The sequence below is a fragment of the Parus major genome, chromosome 3 (genome assembly GCF_001522545.3).
Source record: "Parus major isolate Abel chromosome 3, Parus_major1.1, whole genome shotgun sequence".
Taxonomy (NCBI): Eukaryota; Metazoa; Chordata; class Aves; order Passeriformes; family Paridae; genus Parus; species Parus major.
In genome coordinates, this window is record NC_031770.1 from 45,875,571 (window position 1) to 45,888,359 (window position 12,789).

Here is a 12,789-nt window from a genome sequence, read left to right on the forward strand (position 1 = left end):
ATTGTATTGTGATAATTAATATTATCTCATGCCATTATATATTGACTCTGGAAGGATTCATATTTAGCAAACAAACAAACATTGACAGCATATTTTGCTCAACATTTACAGTTAGTGATGGACTTTCTCATCAGAAGTTTTTCTTCTCGATGACATAATTGATTTATTTCTATGGATCCAGTCAGCTGACTAGAGAAGCTAATATGATAAGGGAAATGCAAATTCCTATTTCTGAACATGTTTTCATTTTATGTTAGTGCTTAGGGAAAAGGATTAAAGCTTAATTATGAATCCCTTTCATGCTTTTTCCCCCTATTTTCCTTAAGTGTTTAATGATTGCTTTGACATACATCTGCCAAAGGTTTTTTCCTGACTCTAGAGACCATAGTTTCAAAGGAACTTTTACCATGTGTTGCCCCAAAGAAATTTTGAAGTCATTAGATGTGCAAAATCCTTAGTCCAAGTATAAAAATGTGCATGAAAAAAATGAATAGTGGCATGTGCTAATGAGAACTTTTACTACTTTTATCAGATAGCTGAACAGAGATGACAGTGGGAAGACTTTTGCAGCCTCACAGGTTAGAGTAGCTTGACACAGTGAAATGATGCTGGCTTGTATCTCCATAGTTTAAGGAAAGGCAGAACAATATTTTCGTTTGTCATCAGCTCTAGCTGGAGGCAGCAGAGACAGTGGCTCTGTTTTACCAGAGCCAGGATAGCACTGGGGACATGTGTTGATTGGAACTTGGAAGATTTGTGGCTTCCTGTGATTGGAACTTAATTTTTGAAAGCTTCAGGACAGCGGATTTTTGAGATGTTGAGTTCATGACAGATCCAGCAGGGAGTGTTTTAATTCAGAGTTAGAGTTCGGGGGCATTTTAATACTACTGTAGATTCAAATTCTTCTGTGACTTTGGTTCCTCTGTTAGTCAGTGTTTGTAAGGAAACACAACAGGATCACTATAAAGAGCTCAGATTAATCACATTCTGGAAGTTGAGTACTATCATATACAGGTTTGACTTGGAATGTGTCACAGGCAGCTTGCCTTTTGAAAGACATCTTTCAAAGTGCTAAAGTGATTTTATGTACAAGTATGAGGAAAATTATTTAACATCTTCGTCTGTTCACTTGTTTTTTGTTTGGTTTTTCTCTGCTACAGACTATGTCAGAGAGCCACAATGATCATGCAAAATAACAGTTCATCCTCGCCCCTTTTTCCAAATGTGAGCTCCTTCTGGAAGAGAGATTCGCATGGACCAGGACTCCTCGATGAAGCAGCATCACTCATTGGCAGCTATGATTTCCCTCAGACCACAGAGAGTTTTCCTTTCTCCACTGTGGAATCAACAAACATGACCCTAAATGCCACAAGCAAAGACCCTTTGGGTGGACACACTGTCTGGCAAGTAGTTTTGATTGCTTTCCTCACTGGGATCCTTGCACTGGTGACCATCATAGGAAACATCTTAGTGATTGTTGCATTTAAGGTTAACAAACAACTGAAAACAGTCAACAACTACTTCTTGTTGAGCCTTGCTTGTGCAGATTTGATCATCGGTGTTCTTTCCATGAACCTTTATACCACGTACATCATCATGGACCACTGGGCTTTGGGAAGTTTGGCCTGTGATCTTTGGCTCTCCATTGACTATGTCGCCAGTAATGCCTCTGTCATGAATCTCCTTGTGATAAGCTTTGACAGGTATTTTTCCATCACTAGGCCACTAACATACAGAGCCAAACGAACAACCAAAAGGGCTGGGGTAATGATTGGTTTAGCGTGGATCGTCTCTTTTGTTCTTTGGGCCCCTGCCATCTTGTTTTGGCAGTATTTTGTTGGGGAGAGGACTGTGCCTCCCGATGAATGTTTCATCCAGTTTCTAAGTGAACCTATCATCACTTTTGGCACTGCCATAGCTGCCTTTTATTTGCCGGTCACCATTATGAGTATTTTGTATTGGAGGATCTACAAGGAGACGGAGAAACGCACCAAAGAGTTAGCAGGGCTCCAGGCTTCGGGCAGCGAAGCAGAGGCGGCACGCTTTGTGCACCAGACAGGCAGCTCCCGGAGCTGCAGCAGCTACGAGCTGCAACGGCAGAACATGAAGCGCTCCTCCCGAAAGAAATACAGACGCTGCCACTTCTGGCTCACCATGAAGAGCTGGGAACCCAGCACAGATCAGGGGGACCAAGAGCATAGCAGCAGTGACAGCTGGAACAACAACGATGCTGCTGCCTCCCTTGAAAATTCAGCCTCCTCTGACGAAGAAGACATTGCTGCAGAGACCAGAGCCATCTATTCAATCGTGCTGAAGCTTCCTGGTCACAGTGCTATCCTCAATTCCACAAAACTACCCTCCTCAGAAGATTTGCATGAGTCAGGGGATGAACTGCAGAAATCCGATGCAGAAATAAAGGAAAAGAAACCTAAAAAATCGCACCCTCCCAAAGGTGTTCAGGACGGTGGAAATTTCCAAAAGAGCTTTAATAAGCTTCCAATTGAACCAGAATCAGAAGAGACAACCACAGCTTCTGATGGCATCTCATCAGTGACCAAGACGTCGACAGCCCTGCCCTTGTCCTTTAAGGAAGCAACCCTGGCAAAAAAGTTTGCCTTGAAGACCAGAAGTCAGATCACAAAACGGAAACGAATGTCACTTATCAAAGAAAAGAAAGCAGCACAGACACTCAGTGCCATTTTGTTTGCCTTCATCATTACCTGGACCCCATATAACATCATGGTTCTGGTGAACACCTTTTGCAGCTGTATCCCCAAAACTTTCTGGCACCTGGGGTATTGGCTTTGCTACATCAACAGCACAGTAAACCCCATGTGCTATGCACTGTGTAACAAAACATTCAGAAACACTTTCAAGATGCTGCTGCTGTGCCAGTGTGACAAACGAAAAAGACGCAAGCAGCAGTATCAGCAAAGGCAGTCCGTCATTTTTCATAAGCGGATCCCTAGGGAGGCTTCATAGAATAGTATTTTTTAAACAAATCAAAAAAATAACGAAGCAGGGATGTGATGGGATGGGACAGGATGGGATGGGATAGGACAGAGGAGGATGGCACGGGACAGGGCAGGATGGGCAGGATAGTAAGGGATGGGATGGGTTAGGGTGGGAAGATGGTTCCAGGGTTCTGATTCTATAACATCAAAACATGAAAGCAGCTGCCAGGCTTATTTATCCTTTCAATAAATCCAGTTTAATATAAAAGTAAATCCACATTCAGCAAAAACTAAGAAACTTCATCATTTTTACTAAGGAGTGAAAGATTTAATAAAGTTTTCCTACGAATTTGCGAGAAGCTGTATAGCAATTATAAACCCATTACTGATCTGCCCAGCTCTTTGATTATAATCAACTCTGGGATCTCAGGTAAGCACATCTAGCTAGCCCAACTCTTCTTTTTCCAAGGAATCCAACAACTTTCAATTCAAGTTACATACAGATGTAGCAAGCTAGTGAAACAGGATTGTGAAATTATTTGAGACACTGTGTAGGTTGAAAAATTGCTCACTGTTGTCCCAGTAGAGCTTCCTGTCTACTTCTCTTCTGGTATATTGTTAACTGTACCCCTGATTCCTGGTTTCTGAGTATCTATGTGTGCAGCTGATGTTATGTGTGTGTGTGTGTGAGAGTGTGTGTGTATGTATGCATAGAATACATTCACACCTCTGCAATGCACACATACCAGGAAAGAGGTGACCTATTGTTCTAGGTTTTACAGGGCCTCCCATCATGATTACATATGATTGAAATTTTCAAAAAGTCAGAAAATCATGTTATGAGTATATGGCTCATTATTTGCTGTCTGAAATTCAAGTTTATCTCTGGAGCCGAAACATGATGTCCACATTTCAAACTGAGAAAACCAAACCATAGCCAGTGAGTTTACAGTTTTATAATGGGGTACTTGCCCAGTAAAACCTTAATCTTTAGCACAGAGACGATCATGGCTCTTTAAAAGACACAAAGGGGAAAGGAATTGAAGGCTACATTCAGGGAAGAGCATGAAGCTGTCTTTGCAGGGCGTAGGACAATGGGAACCCAGATCTGGGCTGCACACTACCGATGCTCAAAGGGAGCTGCTCAGGAGCCAGGCAGGCACAACCATCAGCAGCAGCCCCGTGTCCTGCTGGGGAGGCTGTGCTGCTGTCAAGGCACACGTGGCTCCTGCAACACCTTGTCCTGACCATGGAGATGCACCACCCTTCTCAGAGCCAGCTCAGATCCTGTATCTGTACGGCTTCCGATGAAAGTTCAAGTTGTAATTTTCTGACAGAAGTTGGTGGAGCCCACTGCTTGCACTGTCTGCCCAGGTGATCTTCAGATGCAAATGATTTGTTTCAAAGAAATGCTTTATTTTTGCATGTGAAGGATGCTCACTAAAAAGTGTTTGTTTTCCACAACCTGTTTTAAAAATCATCAGGAGAAGTGCACCTAAATCCGTTTGACGCCAGGTTATTTGGTGGTGTGAAAAATGTGATATTGCCAATTTGTTACCTGGCAATTTTTGATAAAGACAATTTTAAAAGGGCTTTAATATTTATAGTTTAGACATGACCAGTATTTCCTGGTATTTGTGATGTGGTCTGCACCAAACATGATTTATAAAAGTCAGAGGTCCCCTGGGGAAAGGATTGTACTTTAAACTGTTGCTCTAAATCTGATTTAGTTACATGTTGAAAGATTATTTTGTATTCTCCTTTGAACTGACCAATTTTTATTTTTTTTTTAATTGCTTAGACTCTTATTTTGCTGAAAATAAAACAAGTATCTTATTTTACAAAGGGGCATCAGTGTTGTGAACACAGAACTGATGTTAAAGCTGCTTTTGTATTCAGTGTGAGATGGTGTTTACAGATGATTTTGACAACAGTGGAAATATATTAAATGGTGTCTGTGTATCTGAACTATTTAATTTTGTGTTATGTTCATATGAAGAAATATTTATACATATTTCACCGAATGTTTTATTTAATGTTGATAAATATTGCTCTTCAGTCTTCAACTGTAGTGTCCTTTTAAAGTGATTCATAAAGGTCTGCTTGAGAAATGAATAGACTATACCTAGCTTTCTTGTCATTAAAACAAATTCTCTTTTGTATGAGTTATTTAAAATGTCTACCCTAAAGTAATCTCATAAATTATATTCAAACTCTGCTGCAAGTACAATTTTACTACAAAACAGAAAAGAAGTTAAAGCTTCATCTATGTCACAAGTGCATTTTGAGCTAGATACCAGAATTGTTTTTCTAGTTTGCTAGCCACATACAGAGGTACCCATGTTGCAAAGAACACTAATTACCTTTATTCATAGAAAGATGCATATATTTGAAATATATTCATTACTCAAGTTGACCTAAAACTGTTTTAACATTTAAATATATATCTATATCTATATATATTGCCATATTATTATATTCTGATATCTAGAGTAGTGCTGTGCCCCTAATACACAAAATGTGAGAGCATGTAAGGAAGCCAGAGTTCATCGGGGGATTTATGGTATATTAGTATTGATTTTAAAATGGGAAACTATTATTTTTATTGAAGTTAAGCTTCCTTGAAAGCGTCTGTCACCACTGTTTACATAATAGGAAGAGTTAAATCCTTGGATTGTTTTAACAGAGAAATAAACAACCTGTCTTTTGATGTGTGAACAGGCTTTAAAATGTTATTTACAGGCATAAAATGTGTATGTATACACATATTGTAGCATAGATCAATTTAGTTATTATTTATTTAATGGAATATGCACTATAAAATATTAAGAATTTGGCTGTGTTACAAGTACAGTGGGCATCAATTTAATTTGTATTTTATATGTTTCTGTGTTTGCTTTAAACCCATGCACACACAAAATTTTAGCTGTATGCACTAGTGGATATATTATTTATGAACACAGGCACATATAATAGGTTGCAGAAGAAGAACAATGCAAGACCAGTGACAGAGAATTATTTTTAAGAAGTACAAATGGTGTAATATTTCATCTGTTTTGAGGAAAATTAAGTCAGAAACACAGTAGAAAGCATCATTCTGATGTCAGACAAACAGCTCAGTCCCATTAACTCTCCTCAGAGCTCTGAAAGCTGGCTTTTCAGAGACCAGTCTCCACTAATTGCAATAATACAAGATTAGACTCCATATGAAGAGGACCAAAAAGTCAGAAGCGATAGCCAGACAGGAGCCATTGGGTAGTCTGGAGAAAGCTTTGTAGAATAGACCCCAATCACTGTCAGCCTCTGAACAGGCAACAAAATACATTATAATACATGGCTGGCTTTTTAGTGGAAAATTGTGATAGAAGTTTATTACTTCTGTACTTTGAGAAATGTCTGATCTGAAGATCCGAGGACAGGGGCAGAGGTGCATGAAGCATTTTTTCCTACTCCTGCCTAATACACTTCCAACAAAAGTAAACAGCAAATCAGTCTGGCAGTGATCTAAAGCTAAACAGATATAGGAAAGGCCTGAGTAGTTCCCAGGATCTGAATCTGTGGCTCTGTGCAACCTAAACAATAAATGGCTTGAAGGGTTCTGGCAGTAGGAATATGCACACCGTCTGAGAGAGCTGTTGGCTTTTCTCAATTATGTACAGCTTAATTTTCTTATTTTGCTGTCTTGATTATTATATTTATTTACTTATTCTGCAAGAATATTCTAAAAATCTTGGTTCATTATCAACTTTCTATATCTAAAAAGTGAGTAGAGATCTCAAAGTACACTTGGTTTGCCTGTACAGAATGCAAACATCAAAGCAAAAAGTTTTTAGCTTTTTTACCCTAATCAGCGGCATCAATAATTTTTAAAATAGTTTTCATTATGCTACCCTATACACAGTAGAGATGGTCAAAGCAGTCATATTTATAAACTATTTTCACTCACCTCTTACCCATCTGACTATTTATGCATCGCTTTTCAAATTTATATTTGAGATTCTAAACCTTCATTTTCCTCCAGATGGCTCCTACATTCTTATGCTAAAATGTGCTCTACAAGCCTGCCTTGTTATCAGGTGTGGGTTTTTTCCTTTCACAATCTCCCTTTGCCAAGCTATTTGATCTTATATTATCAAAAGACGCTTTTACTAATTTCAGGAGTTGTATAGTGTTGAGGTCTGATAGTTTCTTTTCTAAAAATGTATAAAACATACCAAAAACAACTGGAGAAGGTTTCACATTTGCCGGGTCCTTATTGGCAGCAGTGGTCTGTGCCACAAATGGTCTGTTCACCAAGGGAATGACCTGTCCCTAGGGATGTCCTCCCAAACCCCCACTAGCTTGAACTTCACACAGTTCCTGAATCCTCATGTATTTTAATGCATTTGGAAATTTAAAAAAAAAATACATATTCATTGTGGTAGTTCTGAATATCCTTTGGCCCATGCAAACCGACTGTCCTTATTCACAACCTGCTTCCACCCCTTGTGATTTTCTATTTTATATATTCTTTTTATATTTTATGCATCTGCTCATTCAAGTATCACTGCACTAACTTCTGGGAGCAAGACAAAGTGGTACATATTTGTAGGTTGCTTCTTGTTAGCCTGAAGGGTATGCAGAGATGTCTGGTGGAGCTGAGGTGTTCATAGTGATGGCTGCTTTTTCTGACTCATGCACTGCACTCCCATGGTACCCAAACACTTCTGTTTTGAAGCTTAGTGGAAGCATGCATGAGATTCAGATTTTCATGGAATTAAAAACTTCATTTAATTAGGATGTTCTTCCTTGTAGCAGGCATAGATCATTTAGAGTATCTGTATTTTTCTACTCCTACATTTTTGAGCTGTCAGAAAGATATCAGGCAAAATGCTAATTTGTAATGATACTTAGGCATTTTTGTACTTCAGCTTTTAAAGTAAGGCAGAGATAATGCAGTTGTGCTATTTGTTGAAAGCAAGCTGAGTATGAATGGGAATCCTGCACTATATTTATTTCATTTCATACACCATGGCACTGCAACTGGCTGAGATTGAGCATCACAGTATTTGATGTCACTGACAGTTCTTCACAGTCTTAACTGGCAAACTCATTACCCATGCTGTACTGGCATTTGGAACTTTGCTCTTCACCACTCACACTGCACACTCAAAATATAACATAGATTGTGTATTTATTTTTTTTCTTGAGAAATATCATTGTAATTATTTCCAGATGTGTTCCTAGATGTGCTTGAGTGATGTTTTGCTTAATTTTAGATATCAAGATGGCTCAAGAGAGCCAATCCCTGTCAGGGGTTGTTTAATGGAAGGAACACAGGTAACCTGGGAAAACATTAAGATAAGTGATTCTTGTTTCATGGCCTATTCCAACAAGTATTGTACAGTGTGTTTATTGTACCTATACATCTCCATGCACGATGTATATCTCAGAAGGATAACATGTGTGTGACTCTACTGTGTGTGTGCATACAGAGACTTGTACCACATCTACAGCAATGTTTACAGATGTATGTACAAACTTAGGCTGAAATTGTCAGCCAGGGTAAACGTTGCCTTTGATGCCTCATCAGTTGTAACTGGACAGTGAAACTGTGTTTGAGTCTCCTCTGCTTATCTGCAAGAAAAGTTTCCACATCTTTCCTTAGTGCATATTTTATGCAGTTGCATTGTCATTATTTCTGGATATGGTGTTTTCAGTGTATTGAGCTGGCTTTTTAGACATTACCCAAAATTTAGAAATGCATGAACATATTTCACTTACTGAGCTATTGCATCAAGGCTGCACTAGGCTTAACTCCATTACATTTCCCAAACTCATGCTGCCTTTTTTTCAAATTAAAAAAAAAAGCCTCTTAGAATAGATTCTACCTAGGTTCATGTAAGAGAAACTCCTGTCTGTGTGAACATCACTGCCAGTTTCTCAAATTTGAAAGAGAAATCGAGTCACTATAAAAACAGTTTGAAGCAAATGTCATAAACATATAAAGGCAAGTTACCACTGGAAATTCTTTTAAGAATTCTTTTAAGGTAAGAACAGCACTCTTTCCATTAGCAATGAGAGGAAAAAAAATTACCATCCTCCCTCATCCCATCCTATTGCTCTGCCCTTTATGTTGCATGGTGTAATGCTTTTCATTTTCCAGTCCCATGGGTAGAATTTTGCAGGCTTTAAAAACCTCATTTGTCTGGTAAGACTAAGAAATACCCACTATATCTAGATCATTCACCCCCTTCTGGGTTTTCAAACAATAAATTTTTGACTGTGTGATGCTGGCTTAAGGGAATGTCTTAAGAAAATGTTGACAAGACCATTCAATCTAACGGTGGTGAGGAGAGGTAACTTCTTTCCAAGCTAGTGAAGCTATAAAATTTATGTAACTTGGCAGAAAGTGTGGAAAAAAACCCAAGACATTTAAAGGCTTTATAGATGTTCACATCCTCATTGCATAAGGGTGAATAAACACATGTAAACAGTGCCCAAAAAAGTTCAGTGTATGAATGACTCTGTGGGCCAAACGCACGCGTCACCATCAGCTACACTGTTGGCAGAGCACTCTGACACCCCACTCAGGCCTCTGTGGAGAGATCCTTATTAGAGCACTCTAGGACTAAATAACAAGGCCTTAATATGTAAGTGGGGTTTTTTGTCAGAGCACATGTGGATTTTCCAGGAGTTTGATGGGAGATTCTTTCTCGCTCCCGGACCAAAGTTATTTCTTGCACTTTCTGGAATGAAAGTACTCCTGAAATGATCTGGTAATCATCACTCAATCATGCCTAACAATCAGAAAAGAACAGGATATTGTTGTGCCAAGAGAACTTAAATTTATTTTTCAATTCATTCATACAGGCATAGTTAATTTATGGAAAATACTGAAAAGATCTGAAAAATTTTGCACGATGGTGGAAAAGTTTCTAGACAAGAATCTGATTCCTGATGTAGTTTCAAAACATCCAGTTGTTGTGAGCCTATTTTTCTTCTGTATTGAAATTTTTGAGTAACAAAGCAACTGTAGTCATTCCTGAAATACTGCCTAATCTAGAGATGCCAAAGGGATGAGGAAATGGCCAAATGGCCTTCCTAATTTGTGCTTAATGTGTCCACATTAAGATTGATTATTACCATTGTGGCACAGAGTAATTAACACCATGGGGCAAAAGAAATAAGCCAATTTACTCTGAACTCTGCACGGTGCTGCAATCTGCTTATGCAGATACATCACAGGAAACAAGCCTGTGCTGTATTTCCTAATGCTCAGTACTTTTCTCCACTCATTTCTTTTATCCTTCACATAGATCACTCCCCTCCTATTGAACATACCTATCACATATATTTATTGAATATACTTATTGAATACCCTCTGCCATCAATAGACAAATATGTCATTTCTATGCATCTGCAAAGCTATATGAAATCATATATAGCTGGAGTTAAGCAGCTTTTATCCTCCGTTGGCTTGATTTTTTCTGATACAGAAATACATTCCATTTGCTTGCCTCATATCACCATTAATGTTATTTATTTTACAAGTGATATTAGAACCAAAACTTTCTAATTTGCAGGCTGTAGAAGCACATCTGACTAAATGTTTCGCTCCTTTATTCAAAATTAGTGTGATCTCTTGGCCATAGGGTAATCTGAACAAAATCCTCTGTGTAAAGGGTAGAACAGCATTTACCTCCTGCTCTTCCCCTGCACTTCACTGAATATGATGGAAGGTCCTTTCAGGTCCTTTCACTTGTTTTCAAAACAGTCCAGCTACATTACATAGTTGCATATTTCTCCTGCTGTGAGACAGGAAGGATCAGCATGAAAAATGCATAAGACTTAAACTAATGCACACAGGTGCCACTTTTGCTTTTGGTTTGGTTTGGTTTTTAGTCTCTGCAACATGTATTGACTGACACAGAATCCATCATCAGAGGTGAGATATAAAGACTTAAGGATGGACAGCTGCTCTCAAAAGCTGCATAGGGCTGGATCATTGAAGTTCATGTACTAAGTGCACACAAGAGCTCTTAGTTAAAGCTGTAAAAAGGCTGAATAATGATTCACTGCTTTCCAAAAGAAGTAAGAAAATGATGAATATAATATGAAGTTTTGCAGTTGAAAGCTGTAGACGTTAGAAGATGTCAGTGAAGGAGATTTCATTTTTGAATAGGTGTTATCCTTGGGTTTCTAGAGATGTCCCATCATCCAGTTGCCTCTTAACCCAATTCCTCCTGCCTCAAAGCTGACCAGCAGTCATGGGACTTGTGCCTCACAGGAAGTTGGAACTCCTGCCCCTGCCACCTCACAGCAGGAAGGGTGTGGGACACACCAGTCAAGTTGTTACAAGAAAGAGCCATAAGCTTCCTGCTTCTATTTGGAGATAGCGGGTATTTTTGTGATAGAAATAGAGATAACATGGCAGGAATCTGATGAACATATTTTATGTGTTTCCTGATATGTTCCTATTACTTGCAAGCTTTCTGTTCTGCTGGTTATGGAGCAAAACAAGTCCCAGAGACAATATCTGAATACATACTTTTAAGGCTTGATCATTTTAAATAAATTGACTTTTGCCTGTTGCTTTCTGATTTTGAAATATATGGAGATATTACATGCAATAATTAAGCATCTCAGAAAAAAAGGTTCATGAAAAATAATTTGGAATTTTACACCTTATAAAACTGATTTTCTTCAGCAAAACCATGGAGCTGAATGTGCTTTAAACTCATTAAATAACAGGAAACAGTGGAAAGGAGCCCCTCAACTTCTGCTGTGTTAAAAGACAGTGCTTGAGCATTCACTCAAAATCTGGTGTCTAGTGATCTAGTCATAGCTACCCATTCAGGTTCTAGACAGAATATTAACATTTTTTAAATTATTGGCCAAATTGATCTTTTTTTGCTAACACCTACCTTACTGTGCAGCAGTTTTCCGCCAAGTAATTAAATTCCATGTCTTGGTAAACTCTCAGAAAGAATAATTGGCCCTAGCTCATATTGACAGCAGTTTGCAAAACACTAGCACAGTAATTGGAAGAGTGGAGGCAGATAATGATGAAGAGCAATCGTTTTCCTTGGCTTCAGTGTTTTATAGGAACCTTCCTTTATGCAGCTAATAAAAATGAGAGTAAGAGAAGATGTACTGAGAGAAACTCAAATGCTTTGTTCTCCCCTCTGGCATGACTGCCACCATTGCAGTCCTGAGGGCAGAAGGTGCATGGCTGTGTGTTGGTAGAAAAATCAATATATCGGTCCAGGTCCAGTGTCCCACGAGAGCTCACATTTCTCCTTTCACTGCATGGGTATCAGCCCAAAATGTGCTGTCAAAACTTGGCTCCCACTGTACCATCACAGTGGAACATTGTGCTCTTAAGAGACTTTCTCCTGCCAAGATACTTTAACATCTTTTTTTTTTTTAACTCTCCACAGAAAACTAATCAGGTGGCACCTTCCCGTGTGGAAATTTCCTTGCAAATACATTACTGTAATCTACAAATGATTTTTACCCTGTATGCCCCTGATAACAATTGCATTAATATAAGCAGATAAACTCATTTCTTTAGTTGCTGCTCATAGAGTGGCTTGCTAGTTAAGATAAAAAGCAAATTATGGGATATAAAAGACATATCTGATTGTACAGTAATACACTGTGTGCCAGGCAGTCAGTGAGGTAAGGTTTACATAACTATTAGATGTTGCTTGAACTTTTGAGATATATTTCCATGTTATTTTTTCCTCTCTGGAGTCAAAACAGGGCCAGAACACAGAACAAGCAATTAAGAGAAATGTAATTGTTTTGATTGAAGTAATTTGAGATTAGAAGTTGCAAGAAGGGTAAACAA

At 38.6% G+C, this 12,789-nt stretch overlaps 1 protein-coding gene across 2 annotated transcripts in view; it reads left to right on the forward strand.

Moving 5' to 3' along the window:
* Nucleotides 1-12,568, forward strand: part of CHRM3 (cholinergic receptor muscarinic 3) — a 265,832-nt gene extending 253,264 nt beyond the window's left edge. For both annotated transcript variants that reach the window (XM_015622920.3, XM_015622919.3), the window contains one exon: nucleotides 1,161-12,568. In XM_015622920.3, coding sequence (XP_015478406.1) covers nucleotides 1,180-2,982 — 1,803 coding nt within the window. In that variant the 5' untranslated portion in view covers nucleotides 1,161-1,179 and the 3' untranslated portion in view covers nucleotides 2,983-12,568. The remainder of the gene's footprint in view (nucleotides 1-1,160) is intronic.
* The last annotated feature ends 221 nt before the right edge of the window (nucleotides 12,569-12,789 follow it).